At 36.4% G+C, this 23,310-nt stretch overlaps 1 protein-coding gene across 6 annotated transcripts in view; it reads left to right on the top strand.

The window, feature by feature from the left end:
* The window catches only part of DMD (dystrophin), a 1,962,662-nt gene that overhangs the window by 1,540,216 nt on the left and 399,136 nt on the right, over positions 1-23,310 (top strand). For all 6 annotated transcript variants that reach the window (XM_045582357.1, XM_045582356.1, XM_045582355.1 and 3 more), the window contains one exon: positions 15,049-15,205. In XM_045582357.1, coding sequence (XP_045438313.1) covers positions 15,049-15,205 — 157 coding nt within the window. The remainder of the gene's footprint in view (positions 1-15,048; positions 15,206-23,310) is intronic.

The following is a 23,310-nucleotide window of genomic DNA, read 5'->3' as shown; positions in this document are numbered from 1 at the left end:
AACGTCGCCAAAACTTGTCGTTTGTTGATTTGTTGATGTAGGCCATTCTTACAGGTGTGAGATGGTACCGCATTGTTGTTTTGATTTGCAGCTCTCGGATAATTAGTAACTTTGAGCATGTTTTCATATGCCTCTTGGCCTTCCTTCTGTCTTCTTTTGAAAATATTCTATTTAGGTCCATTGCCCATTTTTTTAATTGGATCATTCATCTTCCTTTTGTTTAGTTGTATAAGCTGTCTGTAGATGTTGGAGATTAAACCTTTATCAGTGATAACATTTGCAAATATGTTCTCCTACACAGTGGGCTTTCTTGTTTTGTTGATGGGTTTCTTTTGCTGTAAAAAAGCTTCTTATTTTTATGTAGTGCCATTTGTTTATTTTCTCTTTAGCTTCCATTGCCCTAGGGGCAGTATCAGTGAAGAAGTTTTTTTGGCATATGTCTGAGATTTTGCTTCCTGTGGATGCCTCTAGTATTTTTATGGTTTCCCTTCTTATGTTTAAATTCCGTATCCATTTTGAGTTTATTTTTGTGTATGGTATAAGTTAGTGATCTAGTTTCATTCTTTTGCATGTATCTGTCCAATTTTCCCAACACCATTTATTAAAGAGACGGTCTTGACTCCATTGTATGTTTGTGCCTCCTTTGTCAAATATTAATTGAACATAGTGATTTGGGTTGATATCTGGGTTCTCAATTCTATTCCATTGATTTATATATCTGTTCTTGTGCCAATACCAGGCTGTTTTAAGAACAGTGACTTTGTAATACAGCTTGAAATATGATATTGAGATCCCTCCTAATTTACTCTTCTTTCTCAGGATTGCTGTAGCTATTCGGGGTCTTTTATTATTCCAAATGAACTTTTGGAGAGTTCTTTCTTGGTCAGTGAAATATGCCATTGGTATTTTAAAGGGGAGTGCATTGAAACTACAGATTGCTTTGGGAAGTATGGACATTTTGATGATGTTGATTCTACAAATCCATGAACATGGTATGTTCTTCAATCTGTTTACATCTTCCTCCATCTCTCTTTTAGTGTCCTGTAGTTTTCCACATATAGGTCCTTTACTTCCTCAGTTAACTTTATTCCTATGTATCTTAATTTTTGGGGGGCACTGGTAAATGGAATTGCTTTTTCAGTCTCTGTTTCTGTAAGTTCACTGTTGTTGTATAGAAATGCCATAGATTTCTTGGCGTTAATTTTGTATCTTGCTACATTGCCAAATTCATTTATTAAGTCAATTATAATAGTTTTTTAATGGAGTCTTTTGGGTTTTTTATGTACAATATCATGTCATCTGCAAATAAGGATAACTTTACTTCTTCTTTTCCAATTTGGATGCCTTTTATTTCCTCTTCTTGTCTAATTGCAATGGCTAGTACTTCCAGTACTATGTCAAACAAGAGTGAGGATACTGGGCATCCCTGTCTTTTTCCTGTTCTTAGAGGGAATGGTTTAGTTTTTGCCCATTGAGTATGATGTTGGCTGTGGGTTTATCATATATAGCTTTTATTATGTTGAGGTATGATCCTTGTACTCCCACCTTGTTGAGAGTTTTTATCAGGAAAGGGTGTTGGATTTTATCAAATGCTTTTTCTGCATCAATTGATATGACTACATGATTTTTATCTTTCATTTTGTTTATGTGATGTATCACGTTTATTGATTTGCAGATATTGTACCATCCTTGCATTCCTGGAATGAATCCTACTTGGTCATGGTGTATGATCTTTGTAATGTTCTGCTGGAGCTGATTTGCTAGAATTTTGTTGAGGATTTTGGCATCTATGTTCATGAGGGATATTGGCCTGTAATTCTCTTTCATTAAGTTATCTTTATCTGGTTTTGGTATTAGGGTGATGCTGGCTTCATACAAGGAGTTTGGAAGTGTTCCTTCCTCGTGAATTTTTTGGAATAGTCTGAGGAGAACAGGTTTTAGTTCTTCCTTGAATGTTTGGTAAAACTCTCCTGTGAAGCCATCTGGCCCTAGAAGCTTTTTGTTTGCTGGAAGCTTTTTGATGACTGTTTCAATTTCTTCCCAAGTCACTGCTATATTGAGATTTTTAGATTCTTTCTTATTGAGTTTTGGAAGTTTGTATTTTTCTAGGAATATGTCCATTTCCTCCAGGTTGTTCAGTTTGTTGGAATAGAGTTGTTCATAGTATTTTGTAACAATCCTTTGTATTTCGGCGGGGTCTGTTCTTATTTCACCTGTTTCATTTCTGATTTTGTTTCTTGGTTAGCCTGGCTAGAGGTTCATCTATCTTGTTTATCCTTTCAAAGAACCAGCTCTTGGTTTTGTTGATCTTATGTATTGTTTCTTTGGTCTCTATGTTGTTTATCTCCACTCTGATTTTTGTTATTTCCTTCCTTCTGCTTACACTGGGCTTTTCTTGTTGCTCTTTTTTTATAACTCTTTGAGTTGTAGAGTTAGATAATTTGTTACCACTTTTTCTTGTTTTTTTGCAATAGGCTTGTAGGGATATGAACTTCCCTCTCAAAACTGCTTTTGCTGTGTCCCATAGATTTTGGATTGTTGTGTTTTCATTGTCATTTGTTTCCAGGATGTTTTTAATTTCTTCCTTTATTTCTCTGCTAACCTAGTCCTTGTTTAATAGCATGCTGTTTAGTCTCCATGTGTTTGATTTCTTTGGATTATTTTTATTGTAGTTAATTTCCAGTTTTATGCCACTATTATCTGAGAAGATGCTTGATATGATTTCTATCTTCTTGAATTTGAAGAGATTTTGCCTATGTCCCAACATGTGGTCTATCTTTGAAAATGACCCATGTGCGCTTGAGAAGAATGTATATTCTGTGGCTTTGGGGTGGAATGTTCTGAAGATGTCGATTAATTCCATCTCGTCTAGCGAGTCATTTAGGATTGCTATTTCTTTGCTCATTTTTTGTTTAGGTGATTTGTCCAAAGGTGACAGTGGTGTATTAAAATATCCTACTATGACTGTATTGCTCTTAATCTCTCCCTTAATGTCCTCCAGCAGTTTTTTGGTTTTTTTTTGTTTTTGTTTTTTTATGTATTTGGGTGCTCCCATATTGGGTGCATATATATTTATCAGAGTTATTTCTTCTTGTTGGGTTGCTCCCTTTAGTATTATGAAGTGGCCTTCATTATCTCTTGTTATGTCCTTCACTCTGAGATCTAATTTGTCAGATATAAGTATTGCTACCCCAGCTTTTTTTTCATTTCCATTTTCCTGGAAAACCTTTTTCCATCCCTTCACCCTCAGTTTGTGTGCATCTTTTTTTCAGATATATGGGTCTTGTTTTCTTATCCAATCTATTACCTTATGTCTTTTGATTGGAGCATTTAATCCATTTACATTTAAAGTTATTATTGATAGGTACTTATTTGATGCCATTTTTATTCTATATTCCTATGTTCCTTCTTTGCTTTCTATTTCTTTAATTTTACAGTATACCCTTTAGCATTTCTTGCATTGCTGGTTTGGTGGAGATAAATTCCCTTAGTCTGTTTTTGTCAAGCTCCTGATTTCACCTTCAATTTTGATTGATAGCCTTGCTGGGTACAGTATTCTTGGATTCAGACCCTTCCTTTGCATGACTTTGTATATTTCATCCCATTCCCTTCTGGCCTGATGAGTTTCTGTTGAGAAATCAGTTGCTAGTCTGATGGGGGTTTCTTTATATGTAACTTTCTGTCTCTCTCTAGCTGCTATTAAGATTCTTAGTTTGTCATTGGTGTTTGCCAGTTTAATTATAATATGCCTTGGCGTCGGTCTTCTGGGGTTTATTTTGCTTGGAACTTTGGGAACATCTTGGAATTGTGTGGGGTTTTTCTTCTCTATCTCAGGAAAGTTTTGTCATTATTTCTTGAAATACGTTTTCCAGGTCTTCCTCAGTTTCCTTTCCTTCTGAAATTCCTATTTTTCTAATATTGTTTTGTTTTGTATTTTCCCAAAGTTCCCTTAGACTCTCCTTCTGCTTTTTAATTTTTTTTTTCCAGAAGCTGCTTTAATTGGGTAGTTTTTTTCCATCTTGTCTTCTAGCTCACTGATGCAGTCCTCTGCTTCTTCTAATCCACTCTTTATGCTTTCTATTGAGTTCTTCATGGTAGCGATGTCATTTTTCATTTCTTCTTGGTTATTCTTCATTTCCTCTTGGTTCTTACTCATATTGTCAAATTTGTCTTCCATTCTTTTTAGCCATCTTATGATCATTACTCTTAATTCTTGCTCATGTAGGTTGCTTGCCTCTAACTCATTTACTTCCTTTTCTGGTGATGCCTGCTTTTCTTTCATATGTGGGCTGTTTCTTTGTCTCCCCATGATCTCTCTTTTTGGGATGTCTGGTTGTGTAGTTCTCTCTCTCCTTTGTTTTAAAGGCACAAAATACAACAAAATCAGGTACAACACACAAGGCACTGAATGGAAATGTGTTTGCAATATTAATAACCTCCAATAAAGGTGACTAGAACCCAGCTAACAAAAACATTCAATCAAACAAAGGAATAGGCAAATCAATCTTATTTTAAAAAAGCATATAACTTCAATATAGTTAACATTCAACATACAACTCCCAAGGGATAGAGAGAAAGACTGTTTTTTTTTTTTTTTGTTTGTTTGTTTTTTGTTTTTTGTTTTTAGGACAGCAACGAGGGAGGTGTGAATGGGCTTGGAGCAGGGGGTTGGAAATTAGATATACACAAGTAGGGTGAAATTTTAGGAGGGGGTAAACAGAAAGAATGGGGAAAATCTAGATCTAGAAAAGGTTAAGATAAACAGGGCACCAAAGGAAAAGGTTAGGAAGAGAGTGATGGCATAAAGGTAGGGTTGAGATAGAATAAAGCATTGGAGAAGGAAAGATAAATATAGACTGTAGAACAGTAATCCCAAAATAAATAATAATAATAATAATAATTAATAATAATAATAAACAAAAGAAAATAAGATAAAAAGGTAAAATAGTAGTAGTAATAATGTTAATTATGTATACAATGTAATAATTAAAAAGGTAAAATCAAGTGAGGAAAAAGAAAAAAATAGTTTCTTGACTAAATGTTGCAAACAATGAAAAAAAATAAAAAGCAAAAATTAAAAAATTAAAAAAAATAAAATTAAAGAAATTTAAATAAAATTTGCAGTAATGAAGGTCATTTGCTTCCTCTATTGTTGTAATCCGGTCCTGATTTTTAAGGAGGTCTTGCTTTGATTTTATTACACTAGGGTCAATTTGTGAGTTAGCCTCTGGGTGGCAGTGTTTCTAGGTTGACTTCCCAGGCTCTAAAGCCTCTCTAGCTTTTTTTTTCCCCCCCTCTCTGTGGCACTGATCTATGGAGGGGGGAAGAGGGTAAGTCCGAGCCAACTATAATCTCCTGTAATTTTCTGATATCACTCCTAGTCAGATCCAAATGTGTTGCTCTTTCGATATCTCCCCTATTAGGAGCCCCATCCACTTCTCGGGTGACACCCGCCCAACAGCCAGGGGCTTCTACTTGTAATCACCGCCCCTGTCCTCCAGTTTCTGTGTACCCAGTGCGAGCAGGCTTTTGTCTTTTCCAGGAGCACTCACCACCCTCTTCCCACAAAGTCTGACCTTTTTGCTGTGTGGTGGGGTGCTCCTGTGAGTCCAAGTGTTCGCTTCGCTTGGGATCAGCATTCTGGGGGTCACAGCTGCTTGGTGATCACTGCAGCTGTGGATATTCAGGCCTCTGACAGGATCCAATTTCCCTTCAAGATGGCAAGATTTCCCAGTCCAAGCCGGTAGGTAGCTCCTGGGAGGGACGTAGCCCCGCCGTGGGTGCTTCCCTGTCAGAGGCACCCTGGTCAGTGGCCCCCCAGTTTCTTCTGGTGTCCGGCTGTCTCTTGGCTTGCTAATAAACACTCACAGCACGAGACCCTCAGCTGCTCTCTCTTTCTGCTTCAGGACAAGTCTCAGAATCTGCCTGTCCTTCTGCCATTTTTCCCCTCCCCAAATCATTATTTAAAAGAAAAAATATATATTTGAAAAAATAATGACAAAATTTATCCTACTTCATGAAAGAAATAGACTTATAAGTTCAGGAAGTTCAGGGTTTCAAACAAGAGGAACCCAAAGAGGTCCACAGCAAGATACATCATAATTACAATGCCAAGGCTTACCAAAACCGGTTTGGCTCAGTGGATAGAGCATTGGTCTGTGGACTGAAAGGTCCCAGGTTTGATTCTGGTCAAGGGCATGTACTGTGTTTTCCGGTGTATAAGACGACTTTTGAAACGAAAATAAGCCTGCTCAGATTGGCCAGAATCAGAGAGGCGGTCTATTAAAAAAAGAACTGGTGTTGCCTCGGAAGAGGGGGGTAGTCTTATACAGCGAATATAGGCCTAAACCTATGTTTTAACTGTAAAATTAGGGGGGTCGTCTTATACGCCAGAAAATACGGTATATTGGTTGCGGGCTCATCCCTGGTGGGGGTGTGCAAGAGACAGCTGGTTGATGTTTCTCTCTCATCAATGTTTCTAACTTTCTATCCCTCTCCCTTCCTCTCTATAAAAAAATCAATAAAATGTATTAAAAAATAAAAAATAAAATGCCAAGGCTTAGAGACAAAGAGAGAATCTTAAAAGCAGCAAAAGAAAAGTAGTTATTACCTATAGGCTAGGAAATACTTATATGACTGTCAGCTGATTTCTTAACTGAAAATTTCCAGGTCAGAAGGGAGTGGCAAGAAATATTCAAAGTGATATAGAGCAAGGACTTACAACCAAGATTACTCTACCCAGCTAAGCTGTCATTTATAATTGAAAGTCAGATAAAGAGCTTCACAGGCAAAAAAAAAAAAAAAAAAAAAAGCTAATGGCATTCACCACCAAACCAGTATTCATGAAATGCTGAAGGATATTTTTAAAAAGGGAAAGAAGAATCAGAAGCAGAAGAAGAGAAAAATATCAAAAATATGAACAGTAAAATGATAATAAATACATACCAATCAACAATTGAACCTAAAAAATCAAAATAAACTGATGAATAAAATAGAACAGAGGCATGGAAACATGGAATAGACTGATGAATCTCACAGAAAAGGGTGGAGTGGGGGTGGGGAGTAATAAACCAAAGATCTTATATGTGTGTATATATATACACTACCTAAGGACACAGACAAAAGGCTGGTGAAGGCCTGGGGTGGAGCAGGAACTGGGTGGAGTGAACAATGGGGTAAAAAAAGGGGGACATCTATAATACTGTCAATGATAAAGATTTTTTTAAGTATCCTTGTGCTTCCAGATCCAAGTCCATATTATGTCCTTTCCCCTCCACTTATTTTCCTTGCACCCTATGTGTTTTCTTTTCCTGTAATTACAGTTCTTATTTGAATCTCCATCATGTCATCCCATATTGCAATATTTTTCTCTGTTCCTTTACATATTGAGACCATCCATTACACTTTTACAAAACTATTCTTCCTTGAACACTGACTATCACATTATCCCTTTGGTCAAGAACTTCAGTCTTGTTGGGACCCATATTTTAATCATTCATTTATTTATTTTATTTGTTCATTCAACAAATAATTACTGTTTACTATGTACTAGACATCTTATAGGCATTGAGGATAAAACTGTGAACAAAACAAACAGAAAAAAACCATTGCTCTCAGTAGAATCCAGTGGACCCTTCATTCTCTACCAACTATGTCTAATAAGCCCCTTCTATCCCTTCCCTTTTCTGTTCTTCCCATGTCTCCCAGTTCTTTCTCATCAAGTAGCAATCTGATTACTCTCCAACACAGATTCTCTGAACTAAGTAGACTCTGCTTTCTTACACCATTCCTTCTCTCCAACAATTTTCTCACTCTTCCATACTAGTGTGTACCTTTTCTGATCCTCATACTTGGAATACCAGTTCTTCTCATTCTCCAAATATTAACTCTGATAGCATAATGAATATTTTGCTTTCTGACAGTTTCTTCATCAGGTCTTCTCTGTACTATTCTCATTTATACTGACTAGAAGCCCGGTGCATGAAAATTAATGCACTGGAAGGGGAGGGGTCCTTCAGTGCAGCCTGCCCCCTCTCATAGTCCAGGAGCCCTCAGGGGAAAGTAATGCCCCCATCACACCTCTGCTGCTGCCACTGCCGACAGTGCAAGCCTCAGCTGGCCCTGGTTACCTGAGCCTCAGGAGGCCCTGGGTGGCTGGGAAGCCACCATCCGAAGCTTGCCTGCACCTTGGGCATTGGCTGAGCATCCGCCATCTAAGGCTTGTCTGCACCTTGGGCCAGCCCTGGGTGGCTGTGCAGCTTCCATCTGAAGCTTGCCTGCTTCTCGGGCCGGCCCTGGGCGGCTGAGAAACTGATATCCTAGGCTTGCCTGCACCTTGGGCATCAGCTGAGCAGCCAACATCAGAGGCTTGCTTGCACCTCGAGCTGGCCCTAGACAGCTGGGCAGCTGCCATCCAAGGCTTGCCTCTACCTAAGGCCAGGCCTGGGCAACTGTGGGGCTGAGGAGACTGGGGGACTCCAGAGGCAGATGCTTGGAGCAGCCAGACCTACTTGAGGGTGGGCCCAGCCATGCCACACAACTGCCACCCTGGTGGGGCTGAAGGGCCAGGGTGCCGCCACCTTGTGGCTGTGGGTGCCACCATCTTTGAGGGTGTGGCAATAAATTAGTATATTCCCTCCTTATTAGCTGTGGGCACCACCATCTTTGTGAGGATGTGAGAGTCAATTAGCATATCCCCTCTTTATTAGATAGGATGGCAAATCCCTTTAAGAATTTCATTATTTATTTCATAAGGCTATACTTGCTGCCTCCAGCTAAATAGATGAATATTCCAAACTCTAAATGAGTCAGTGAGGTAGAGCAGAAAGAGTCCAGGACCAGCAGTTGGGCAATCTAGTGTCTTTTTTGGCTCTGTTACTACCTAACATATAATCTTGAGCAGCTTGAGCATGTCATTTAACTGCTTCAGACTTCAATCTTCTCCCTCATTAAAATGAGGAGGTTTGACCAGAAATCTGGGTGGTCTATTCAACTCCCTTCACTGTTCTTCAATTCTATTAGTTTTAATTCTGCAATCACTCTTGATGAACCTAAGCTAATTATAGAACTTTTCTACCTTGTTTTTTTTATATTTAAATGGAACTGATTAAGTTCAAAGATATGCTATAAGGAAAAGTAAATAAGATGTCTTTGAGGGAAAATAATATTTTAACTGAAATTGTATAGTACTATCCCATAATTTAGTTCAAGGACAGAATATGCCATCTGTTTCGTATGCATTTTGTCCATACATATTATGTGCAAGAGATATAATGTGAATACTCAGTGATAGTTGAGTGCCATCAAAGAAAATGAAATGTTAACTGATTTTAAGTGGGAGCAAAATTAAGTGCAAAATTTTTATTTACATGTATACATACATACATGTGCACATACACACACATGCATACACACATAGTTATTGATGACATTACCTAACATTAGGATTATAATTAGCCAAAGAAAGTGTTTCTCATTCTAAAATAATCTATATCCACAAAACTTACATTTTAATTTTGAAAACAATATTTTGAGAACTGGTCACATGATTTTTTTTATATAAGGTGTATGTATGAAGATTTTTATTTCATCTACCAACAGATTATGTTTTACAACTTTTTGTTTATACTATTAGTTATACTAATTGCATATATTATCAACACAATTTCAGCAAAATTTACATTCTGTGAGTTTTTTATACCTGGGAGAAAAATTTGTAATGTTATCTACAAATAATGTTTTATGAAAATTTTAGCATTAATTTGAGAAGCTAGAACACCAACTTTATAGAGTCTAGAGTAGCAATAAATCTCCAAGAGACAGCTTGTTATTAGAAGTTAGAATAGTTAGAAGTTTGTTTTTTTTATATAATGGAGAACAAAGGAAGAGCAAAAGGAGGCAGTCTTTCAACCTTTGAGAGAAAAATGCAACTTGGACATTGAGTGTCTCTGACCCTCTTTCTTTTATTCTCCGAATGTTAATTATGTTTGAAAGTTGGAGTTCATGGCCCATCTGGGAAAAAATGTTTACTTCTCTTGGAGCTTAATTTTCTCTTTATTTAAAGCCCCATAGCTCCCATTGTATTTTTGTGGTTCTTTATTATTTCTGCATCCTTATCTTTTCTTTCTATAAATTAAAGTCCTTTCTTAATACACAAAGGTGCCAAAGATATACAGGGATATATCATTAGTTTTATAAAGAAAGTCAAAGTGAAAAATGAATTTAATATAACACATTTTGCTTTAAGAATACATGACTGCCAGAGTAAAGTTTTATTAATGATTTCAAACTAGGCATCAACTAAATCACACTTGAAATGTCTGTGTCTAGAGAAATAACAATCACTTTAGCAACTCCTATAATTCTTAGAGTCCTGACACTGAAGAGTTCCTTAAAGACCAAGAGGTATATCCCAACACACCTAAATGTTCTGCATTTTACCTAAACCTTATAAATTGTAGAAATCATCTGCTTATTAAAGATCAGCACTTGCTTGTTAAAAGCTAGTAGCCCCTAAGCGCTTATCTTCACTCATAAAGATTAATAGAAAATGGATAGAAACTAGGTGCTTCTTCAAACCTCCTGTTATTTTATGTTGAGTAGGTAGGGGTAAGTTCTTCTCTTTTTTTTCAGCATCCTGAAATTTTCTGATTACAGGTCCTTTATCCCCTTGGTTAAATTTATTCCTAGGTATCTTAATTTTTTTGTTGCAATGGTAAGTGGGATTGCTTTTTTAGTTTCTCTTCCTGTGAATTCATTATTTGTGTATAAAAAAAAGCCATAGGCTTCTGGGTGTTAATTTTGTATCCTGCTACATTGCCAAATTCATTTGGTAAGTCTAGTAGTTTTTTTGTGGAGTCTTTGGCATTTTCTATGTACAATATCATGTCACCTGCAAATAAGGACAGTTTTACTTCTTTCCCAATTTGGATGCCTTTCATTTCTTCTTCTTGTCTCATTGCAATGCCTAGTACTTCCAGTACTATGTCAAACAGGAGTGGTGAGAGTGGCCATCCCTATCTTGTTTCTGTTCTTAGGGGAAATGGTTTTAGTTTTTGCCCATTGAGTATGGTGTTGGCTGTGGGTGTGTCATATATGGCTTTTATTATGCTGAGGTATGATCCTTTTATTCCCACATTGCTGAGAGTTTTTAACAAGAAAGAGTGTTGAATTTTTGTCAAATGCTTTTTCTGCATCAAATAATGTGATTATATGGTTATTACCTCTCAGTTTGTCTATGTGGTGTATCACGTTTATTGATTTGCAGACATTGTACCATCATTTCATCCCCAGAATATATCCCACCTGGTCATGATGTATGATCTTTCTAATGTAAGGCTGGAACAGACATATAGACCAGTGGAACAGAACAGAGAACCCAGAAATCGACACAAGCCATATGTTCCATTAATATTTGACAAAGGAGGCAAGGTCATACAATGGAGTCAAGACAGTCTCTTCAATAAATGCTGTTGGGAAAATTGGACAAATGCTTGAAAAAAAAATGAAACTAGACCACACACAAAAATAAACTCAAAATGAATAAGGACTTAAATGTAATATAGGAAACCATAAAAATCTTAGAAGAAGTCATAGACAGCAAAATAGATATCTGCTGTAGCAATATCTTTACAGACACATATCCTAGGGCAAGAGAGACTAAGGAGAAAATAAACAATTGGGACTACCTCAAAATAAAAAGCTTCTGCAGAGCAAAAGAAACCATCAACAAAACAACAAGAAAGCCCATTGCATGAGAGAACATATTTGCCAATGTTATCTCCAATAAGGGTTTAATCTCCAACATTTACAGGGAACTCATACAACTTAAAAAAGGAAGATATACAACCCAATCAAAAATGGGCAAAGGACCTAAATAGACACTTTTTTAAAGAGGACATTCAGAAAGCCAAGAGACATTTGAAAACATGCTCAAAGTCACTAATCATCTGAGAGATGAAAATCAAAACAACAATGAGGTACCATCTCATACCTGTCAGAATGTCTATCATCAACAAATCAACAAAGGAAAGTGCTGGAGAGGATGCAGAGAAAAAGGAACTCTCATGCACTTCTGGTGGGAATGCAGACTGGTAAAGCCACTGTGGAAAACAGTATGGTGTTTAAAAAAAAAAAAAAAAAAAAAAAGTTAAAAATGGAACTGCCATTTGACCGAGTAATACCACTTCTAGAAATATATCCCAAGAAAACAGAAACACCAGTCAAAAAGGATATATGCACCCCTATATAGCAGCACAATTTACAATAGCTAAGTTTTGGAAATAGCTTAAATGCCCATTAGCAGATGAGTGGATTAGAAAGCTGTAGTACATCTACACAATGAAATACTACACTACTGTAAAATAAGGAAAAGGAACTCTTACACCATTTGCTGCAACAGATGGATGGAACTGGAGAGCATTATGCTAAGCGAAATAAGGCAATCAGTGAAAGAAAAATACATGATCTCACTCATTTGTGGAAGTAAAGAACATTATAAACTGATGAACAAAAATAGATACAAAGACAAAGAAGCATCAAACAGACTGTCAAACTACAGCAGGAAGGCTGGGGAGAGTTGTGGGGGAGGTAGGAGATCAACTGAAGGACTTGTATGCGTGCATATAAGCATAACTAAACTGTGGAGTTTCTCTTAGATCCCTTAGAAATGAATTCCCTGGGTGTCAAAGCTTTTATTTTTCTGTTTTGGGCGACATAAAGGATTTCACTGACTTGTTCATAATTAGTCAGCACCATCTAATCTAGAACTGAGATTGTGGCACAGCCTTATGTAAAGGAAGCAACAGCTGGAGACCACACCATTGGCAGCCTGCTCTTCTGATATATTTATCCTCCTGTAGACTTCTCCCACAGCGGTATTTTATTGTATTTCCTCTTCCAGATAGAGGGAGGCCAAGCAGCAGGCATCTTTCTCTTCTCCATTACCTCCCACTCTCCCTACTCCCAATGCCTTATTTGGACTTAGAGGCACTCAATACATATTTATTTAATTAGTATCTCTTCTCCCATTTGCTGCTTTTCTATTCTGGGCTATGATGCACTATACCTATCTTTCAGAATGTCCTGCTTGACAGTTTCACCCTCAAGCTTCAAATTCTAGACACCTCAGGGAATCCCTCTAACTAGTAAATTACTTGCCAATAAATAGCTACAACCTTGTATAGGGAATTTTCACATAGGCTTATCATGGAAAAGTGATAACTGAAGGAGAAGGATGGAACAGAAACATAAAAGAAGTGCCTCTACACTATATGCAGTCTGCACTATTATGTTTAATTCACCATATTTGGGGTGTTTCATGATTTACTTAATAGATAATAAATGCTCTTAGGGTCTTGAACAGTTTAATTCTCTGATGGAATTGCCTTTATTTTTCTCAACATAATGTTTCTATTGCTCATAATAGAAAAAAATTCTGACAATTTGCAGAAGTATATAGATGAAGGAATAAATCACCTGTAAATCTTCCTCAGGGTAAAACTATTCATTTCAGAACTTTTTCACACGTATTCAAGCATGTGCACAGAAACACAGAAACATAAAAACATTTCAAAATATAGACCATGTACATTATTGCAACCTGTTTTCTCAGCAACAAAAAGGGTGATCTTTTCTATATTCATAAGTATTTGCCTAATGATGCATACATGTGTATGGCTTTAGCATTATATATTTAACCAATTCCCTAGTATTAAAAAGTTGTTTCTACTTTGTGTCAATCATGAGTGATGCTATAGATAACATTTTCTTCTTCCTATATCATTGCATACTTTCCCAGCTACTTTCTCATGTATAAGTTCCTCAAATCCATACTTGCACATTTTAATGACTTTTATGTGTTATCAAACTTTGCTTCAGAGAGTTTGAAACAGTTTAATTTTAGTACATAGTTACCATTTGGGGGTTCTGTTTGAGGCCAGCAGGAGAATTGTATTTGAAATGTCATGCAAAGTTACCAAATGGCAAAGGGAAATGTTGTTCTACCTGGTTGCTTTACATTTCAATCTTTGCAGCATTAGAGACTATATTATCGATATATTTATGTTATTGACAGCATTAGTTTTCATTAATTGATTAGTAATTGCTGATGATATAAATTATGCAGCAAAATTCTTGTTTTACCTGAGGCTGGAGCTACATTTGATAACACATAAAAGCAAGAGCCAACATTCCATGTTTCTTCTTAGTTTTGTGGATTATGATATACTTTATTAATTTAGCTTCTCATTCTCAAGGGAAATGTGTATTTTATAGCACACTTGTGTCTTCTTAAGTGGCTTCTTTGGATTAACATGTTCTAAATACAGTTGATGGGAAAGAACTCAGTCTTGCCTAAATTATTCATGTTTGGGGGAGGCTTGCAGACAACTGTCTGATTTTACTTTTCCACATGAGTTGTTGTCTTAGTACATTTTACACAAAGGAAACAAAGCGGAAAATGTTGGAACTTGGTGAAAACAAATCCCAGGTGCCCACGAATAAAGAAGGGTAGAGGAAAGGGAGAAGTATATGGGAAGAGGAGCAGAAAGAAACAGATGCCAGATGGAAGGAGTCAATGGAAGAGGCTGTCTAAGGTGTAGAAATGGAAAAGTCAAAATGTGGGGAGAGACCTTTCCATTTCTCAAAGCAGAAAGAATTCCAGTGCAGACATGAGTCACATGAAAACTGAGTGGTTTATATTAGTCACTGGGTCCAATTTTTTTCTACAAGAAATATTAAGAATCATTACTGAAACACTATGGGAAAGTAATCCATTTCAGTGTATATTTCATGCTAAAATCTCAGAACTCCATATGTGGAAATAAACATATTGGCTAAGCACTGACACTCAAAATTGCATCAAAATATCCCTATGTTATGGCTCTCAAAAGCAGGTAACCAGATTATTATTGAGGACTGCCATGTAGTTGACAATAGGTTTATATACTATGGAACTAACCAATCAATGTACCTTACTTAATGAAATTGTTAGAATCATCAATTCTCCTTATAGATATTCTGATACATTTTGCTCCTGTTATTTTTCAGATCACATTTGGAAGCCAGTTCTGACCAGTGGAAGCGTCTGCACCTTTCTCTTCAAGAACTTCTGGTGTGGCTACAGCTGAAAGATGATGAGTTAAGCCGGCAGGCACCTATTGGGGGTGATTTTCCAACAGTTCAGAAGCAGAATGATGTACAGAGGGTAAGACATTTTTAAGCCTAGTTTCCTACACAAACATAGTAAGCATTCAGTGATTATTTTAAAAATAGTTCTGATTAAAATTAAGTTGAATAGGCATCTTTTTTTTTTACTCCTCTAGTTCAAGGGTCAATTATAAATAATCCAAGCCATTATATTTTAAATGTCAAAAGTATCTGCATTAATAATATCCTTTCCAAAATTGTTCCTCTCTTTTGGTTGCTTTTTAAAATGTTTTATTGTGGGAAATATTAAAAATATACAAAAGTGGACAGAACCCTATAATAAATACCCATCAAGACTTCAACAATTATCAATTCATGAGCCCTTCTTCTATACCTCTGCCTTGTTTTCCATTATTTTCAAGAAAATATCAGGCATGGGTCTTTTTATTCATAAGCATTTAATAAAGTAATTCTAAAAAAATTGGGATTTACTCTTTAAACCACAGTACTATTATAATACTTTTAAAATATCAATAATTTTATCATAAAAAATATCCACACAATATTCAAATTTCCATTTCTCATATATGTCTTAGATGTTTTAATAGTTTTTTTGTTTTGTTTTGTTCTTTTATTTAAATAAGAACTGAAATCAGATTCACACATTGCATTTCGTGAATGTGTCTCTTAAATCCCTTTTTTCACTTTTTATTTTGAAATAATTATAGATTCACAGTAAGTTACAAAAATAGTACAGAGTTTCCCTATACATTTCACCCAGTTTCCTCTAATGGTTACATCTTACTTAACGATAGAACAATAATTGTCATTTCAACATGTAATCAATGTAAAAATTTACACCTACAGTACAATTCAAGTCAATGTAGCTACATTTCAAGTGCTCAGTAGTCAGATGTGGCTAATAGTTACTGTATTGAAAAGTGCAGTTCTACAGTTTTGATTATATTAAAGTTTGACTATTTAATAGGTGATAGTGTAGTCTTTCATTATTAGGAGGTACATTATGTCTTGTTTTCTCTTTATTGAGTGTGATTTGGGCAGCTTTTAATGATCAATAGCTAGAAGTCACAATGTGATAATTGCCTATTTCTGTCATTTCTTCTTCATTTATTAGCTGGCGTGCTTCGATGCAAAAAAAAAGGGGGGGGAGGGTTAACTCATCCACCATTTGGGTACCCAGTATACTGTTCATATGGGATATGCATCATAAATGTTTCTATTTTACCAGTCTTCAGAATAACAAGTTGTTCACTAGCATCATCCAGCAGTGATCAATTTTTTTTTCTTTTCCATTATATGTCTGTCTTATACACTAGAGTCTGAGTGGGGAAGACATAGATTTTGTCTTGCTCTTCTCCAAGATTTTAATAACTAGCAAAATGTCTGGCATACAGTGGATAATGATAAGTATTTTTGAAATGAGAATAAGAGGTGTATGAACAGAAATGAATAACAAACCAAGGATATTACTACCAAACAAGAAAAACTTGATAAAATGGTACTGCTTTTGTATGTTCAACACTTCAAGGAAAGATCTCTATGGAGACACAGCCAAAGGTGGCATATTGCAGGAAGGTCAAGGGTTTCTATTATTCCAGAAAAAAAGAATATAGAAGATTACAAAAAGGCAAGACCCAGGAGTTGTTGCAAAAAAAATTGCCAAGGAAACTGTCAATTTCTTTTCTAACCATTTTCCTTCATGTAATTCAGAGTATCAAATTAGCTTTTGTGGTAGGATGGAACATAATAGTGATATTTTTTCAGTGTTTTAACTTTGAATAAATAGTCAAAACACTTTGGCATATATGTAGTAGAGCATTCATTGAGAAAGATGGGCATTTTAAATAGAATGTATTATGTTATATAATGAGAGGATACAGAATTTCTACAAAAGTGGTAATTTTATTCTAGTTCCAGAAACCAAAGAAGATAAAGTGCACTAAAAGTCAGGATATGGAGATTCTAGTCTTATTCTTCCATAAGTTAGCTTCTGATTACTACTTTGTTCTTCAGCTGCAAGATGAGGAATTTGGCCCAAATAATTTCCAGACTCCCTTCTAGCCAGCGTGTTGTTATAAATACTTCCTCACTTTCCCTGGTTATTGGCTTTGCTTGCTTGCTAACAGTGGTAAAATGTTAATACTTATCATTCTCCATCTTCCTACTTAGGATTCTCATGACCAGTAACATGCTGTACAGAAATGACAGTGCTTGAGTTATGGGTAACATGCACCACATTGAACTGTATTAATACCTACTTTATTGGTGTACTTGTTTAGATATCCCTCCTATTATCTTTCTTTGAGTTATCAGGACTTCCAGCCCATTGACAAATCTGTGCTCCATCCATTAGTTTCACTGCTCTTCTATCTTCACCTCTCTTCAAGTCCAACTTAGATTCAACCATCAAACATTGCTATAACTTTCTTCCAAGACACTAAAATTCTTTGCTCCATTATCCTTTTGTTGCTACAATCTACAAAACCCAAAAGCTTTGAGAATCTAACTAAATGCTTTCTCCTACCCAAACAACAACAGAGCAGTGTAGTACCTTTTCAGGAATACTAGCCTCTAACACATTGCTGGGTCAATTTAACTCCCAAATATTTCTTGACTTTGTTTACTGAAGTAATCACCATAGTTACAAGAAACCCTTTCGCCTAGCATTTCTGCATCTATTCTTGCCACTCTACAATGCAGAGTAAGATATGTAAAAACATAAACTGAATTATGTCAATCTCATCTTAATGCTCTTCAGTGGCTTTTCAATGTTCTTAGGAAAAGAACAAAATTCTCAGCAAGAACTTCAAAGCCCCATCTGGCTGGTCTGGCCCCAAACTTTTCTTTTGTTAGTGTGTTGTTGTTGTTGTTTTTTTTCTCTCTGGACACTAGCCATACTGCTTCTTTTGGTATTCCCAGGCCTCCATTCCTCACATGCGTGGCTTTGAACATATGGATCCTGTCTGGAATCCTCTCTTACCCACAGCTACCTTCTCATAATGTCCTGGTTAAGGTTTAGTAATCTTTTACATCTTGGCTCAGACTTTAAGCAAGCTTTTTTCTGAAGCTCACATTTGACCAGATGTTCCTTCATAACTTTTCATAACCTTCAATGTTTTCTTCTATAACATTCTTTGTCAAGACTATCTGAGAATCTTTAATGTCAAGCACCTTCACAAAATCATATGCTCCAAGAAGCTTTATTTAGAGGAGAGGATTGTCATTTTTATACCCAGCATCTTAAAAAGTATCTAGTATAAAACTAAATAGATAAAGGAACAAAGGAATTAAGTAAAGAAGGTAAGGAAGGATGAAGATAAAACCAATGAACTAATATCAATTTTAATTATTCTTCTCTAGTCTGCTTGACAGGGAAAGAAAGAATAGAGTGTGATGTTCCTTCCTCACTTGAAGAATTTTTCTGTTTATTCCCAACTAACTATCCTTTTGTATTGTGTAGAGCTTTATTGATGCCACTGTTTTTACTTGGGGTCTGGCACAGTGTTTTCACTAGCTTCTCTTCATATCCTTCAGAAAAATACTTGTCACCAAATACTCTCCTCCCTTAAAGGAATTCATCACTCCTAATTGTTGAACAGAGAACAACTTACCACCCTGTATACTCAAGAGTTTTGCCATGCTCATGCAGTAACCCTTTATAGTTGCAGTGGAATGGCTGTCTATTTAGTAATGCTCTTTTTTCCTAAGAGCAAAGGAAAACCCTTGAAACTAGGTCTCTGGAATCATCTGAATTCACTTAAGAGAGAAAAGAAACACAATCAGTATAAAACTCTGTCAGATCTTGTCTTCAGTAGATTTTTTTTCATTTTTTAAATGTTTATTGTTGAGAGTATTACAGATGTCCCTCTTTTCCTCCCATTGTCCCTCTCTACCTAGTTCCCGTGCCACCCCAGGCCCTCACCACCCTATTATCTGTGTCCATAGATAATGCATATATGCATGTAAATTCTTTGATTAATCTTTTCCTGCACACCCCCTTCCCTCTGAGATTCATCAATATGTTACATGTTTCTATGCTTCTGGTTCTATATTATTCATCAGTTTATTTTGTTTGATTCCTTTTTTGTTATTTTATTTTTATTGGTTTTTTAAAACTTTATTGTTTTTTAAAACATATAACCCCTTCTTCTCCATTAACCACATCTATCTGCTTCCTATTCCCCACCCCAGACCTTTACCATACTATTTTCTGTGTCCATGGGTTATGCATATATACAAGTTCTTTGTTTAGTCTTTTCCCACTCACCCACCCATCCCCACCTTATTTTGATTTTTAGATTCAATTATTGATAGATACGTAGTTATTGCCATTTTATTATTCATACTTTTTTATATTTTTCTCCTTTAACATTTTGTGTAATACTGGTTTGGTGGTGATTAACTCCTTTAGCTTTTTCTTGTATGTGAAGCTCTTTATCTGACCTTCAATTCTAAATGATAGCTTTGCTGGGTAGAGCAATCGGTTGTAAGTCCTCGTCATCATCACCTTGAATATTTCTTGCCACTCCCTTCTGGTCTGCAAAGTTTCTGTTGAGAAATTAGCTGACAGTTGTATGGGCACTCCCTTGTAGTTAACTGCTTTTCTCTTTCTGCTTTTAAGATTCTCTCTTTCTCTTTAAGCCTTGGCATTTTAATTATGGTACTTCCTGGTGTGAGCCTCCTTGAGTTCCCCTGTTTGGAACTCTCCATGCTTACTGGACTTGTGAGTCTATTTCTTTCACAAGGTAGGATAAATTTTATGTCATTATTTCTTCGAATAAATTTTCAATTTCTTGCTTCCCCAGAATGTGAGTGTTGGTATGCTTGAAGTTGTCCCAGAAGCTCCTTGCAATATTTTCATGTTTTTGGATTCTTTTTCTTTTTGCTCTTCTGATTGTTTTTTTTCTTCCTCATGTTGATTTGATTCTTAGAATCCTCTATTCTACTGTTGAATCCCTGTAAATTATTCTTTTTTTCAGTTAGTATATGCTTAATTTCTGACTGGTCCTTTTTCATGTCTGAAATTCTCACTAAGATCTTTGAAAATCTCACTAAGTCTCTTGAAGTTCTCATTAAGATCCTTGAGCTACCTTACAATCATTGTTTTAAATGCTGTATCCAGTAGTTTGCTTGCTTCTATTTAATTTGTTTTTTTTTCTGGGAGCTATTTCTGTTCTTTCATTTGTGACATGTTTCTTTGTCTCCACATTTTGGCTACCTCCATGTGTTTGTTTATATGTATTGGTAGAGCTCCAATGTCTCCTATATTCCAAGAATGGCCTTGTGTAGGGCCTAGTGTCTCAGCCTCCATAGCCACCTGAGCTGGTCACTCCATGGACTGTTTGCACAGTATGGTTGTAGGTGAGCCTTGGTTGCTATTGGAATCGCTGGGAGGAATTCACCCCCAGGACAATTGGCTATGAGGACCAACTGCGACTACAGTGGAAAATCTGCTGTGCAGAAGACACCCCTAAGAAGCAGGACTGGCTTCAGTGGGGCTTTGGTTCTCACTGAGTCTGACCCTTAAGTGTGTTGCTCATGGATGTGTAAAGTTGTATTCTGTTGTGGTCTGAATATGTCCGCCAGGTGCACTGCCTCTGGGGCCTCCTGTCAGGTGCAAAGTCAACCACTGCCTGTGGTCATCCAGCAGGAACTACAGATCAATCTGAAGGTGGCTTGCTGCTACTTGTGTTGAGCTTGGAAATGCCCAGGAGAGGATAAGCTGTGAAGCAAGGCAGGCTGCTGCTAGTTCTGGGTCTTTGGGCTCTTATTTATAGTTATGGGCACACAGATGCCAGCTGATGCTTTTTTATAAATTTTAGGAAATCTTATGCCTGAGCCAGGTCTGGCCATTCATATGGAAAATCTACTGCAAACAGCTGGGTTTGGCTGCAAATTGGATGGGGCAGGGTTTTGGGGAATCACCAGGGCAAGAACTGAGTGAGCCAGGTTGTTGGAAACAGATACGACTGCCAGTCATGTCTGCAATAGAGGAAGTATCAGCATGAAAACAAAGTACTCTGCCAGTACTTCTGTCTGGAAGAAAGCCACCCCTAACTTATTACTCCACTGCCAAATAATACAATTCCTCCCTGTATGTCTCTGTAATCCCTTCTCAATGCTGCCCTAGTGTGGGAGCTCAGAAGGATTAAGTCTATGTGCTAGCCCTTTAAGAGGGACTGCCTGGATCTCCAGCAGCCTCTGAGTCACTCAGCTATGGTCCCCACTGATTTTAAAGCCAAAAGTTAGGGAGACTTCTATTCCCAGGTCTTGAGCCCTGGACTGGGGGTCCAGTGTGGGGCTGTGACCACTTATTCCTCACAAGAGGCTTCCATGATATAGATATCCCTCCTGATTAAAAGCACGCCACATGTGGGTTTTGGACCAGTCAAATCTGTACCTCCGCCCTTCCAGCCTCAATGTGCTGTCTTCATTACTTCTCTAGTTGCAGGGATTTCATTCAACAAGCTTTCAGGTGGTCCTGAATGACCGTTTTTCTGTATTTTAGTTGTAATTTTGATATGTTTGTGGGAGGTGGAGAGTACCAGCGTTTACCTACACCGCCACCTTGGTTTTCTTTGATACATTTTGTATTTGTAGGCTTTTGTTTTACTTTGCCATGTTTCCAGGATTATAAATTATCTTACTGTTTATGGGTTTCTTGATTCAAATACAGTTTTTATAGATGTTTGGTATTTAAATGCTCACTTGTTATTGTAAACTTGTTCCTCATATATTTGATGTGGCACTTTTTTTTTTAATCACCTGCTTACTATTTATTGTAAATGAGTAATGCCTTATGTTATTGCTTTTTATGGGAATACAAGTCCCATTAAAACTTCAAAAGTTGAAAGTATAATTAAATATTTCTCACTGCTCTTTTGTACAAATCAAGATGTTTATAAATCAGGTAACATATTTGCTTTGTGTATCATTGAAGATTAATGATAAAAAATTTTATAGCAAAATATCAGATGTCTTGTACTCTTTACTGAAAGTGAAAATATATAGCCCATCTCAATTACTGTGATGGAGGGGTATATGGTTTTCCTGTAGGTAAAATTCCAAAACAGTTCACACAGGTAGTTGGGAACTGCAGTCTCATTCCTCAAAACAATTTTTACACTCGGGGAGTAAATCTTGGTTCCCCAAACTAGCTGGGAAGCATATAAACTGCTATTGGAATGGCTCTCAAGACTAATTAATTAAATAATGCTCCATATGCAGTGAAGTGCTGTAAATAATTAAAGCTCAAATGTGCCTTAGCAAATATAAACTGACCAATTTTTATATCTTTTGAATACATTATCCTGACTTTTCCAGTCCTCATTACTTGCCTCACTAGACTGACTCGTTTTCAATTAGTGTGTATTATTCTGGTCCAGATATATTTTTTAAACTGACTTCCTTTGTTTTACTTGAGCAGTCACTAAAGTGATATTTATTACTTGTCTAATTCTGTGATTAACCTAGAGAGAATTTTAAAAGAGCAAATCATAGTGGGGAATTTCTAAGGAGAACTTTAATACACTATGAGCTTATTTAATTCCTTTCATCCTACCCTGAATCCAAATGGAGATTAGGTCTTAGTTATAGAACACCGTAGGTAATAGCTTTTTGTTTGCATTCTTACTAATGAAATTGTTCATCATTAGATTTTCATCTTTCAATTTAAAAATCTCTATACTTCGTTTCCTAGAAAGTATTAAGGACACCTAAGAAGCTTCCTGAGATTTTCTGGTTAAGATTTAGATAGAAGTAATCAATATATACATTATTAAAAGCCATTATTGTGTGCATGCTGTTGACAAATGAAAAGGCTTGAATAAAATAGTTTACTTGTTCATTTGTCAGGTCATATATTATGCATGTTCAATTTCCTCAGAAGTCACCACAAAGTGAGGGAGACATTCAGAAATTCAATAATACTATCCTGAAATCATGTTGTAGATTATACATTTGTTTAAGCTAATTCTGTTATCAATGCAGACCTGCTTCCTTTGAGTAATTTTAGTATATATGTTAGCTTGATGAATTTTCTTTCCACAGAAATATAAAATGTCTTTGGGTGCCATTTGTGAATGTTAAGATTCAAGTCAGCTCTGTGTATAAAAAGGAAAGAATTGAAAAGAAAAGAAAAAA

The sequence above is a fragment of the Pipistrellus kuhlii genome, unplaced genomic scaffold (assembly GCF_014108245.1).
Source record: "Pipistrellus kuhlii isolate mPipKuh1 unplaced genomic scaffold, mPipKuh1.p scaffold_m20_p_16, whole genome shotgun sequence".
Classification (NCBI taxonomy): Eukaryota; Metazoa; Chordata; class Mammalia; order Chiroptera; family Vespertilionidae; genus Pipistrellus; species Pipistrellus kuhlii.
The sequence above is the reverse complement of the archived record's forward strand: the minus strand, read 5'-3'. Positions and strand labels throughout refer to the sequence as shown.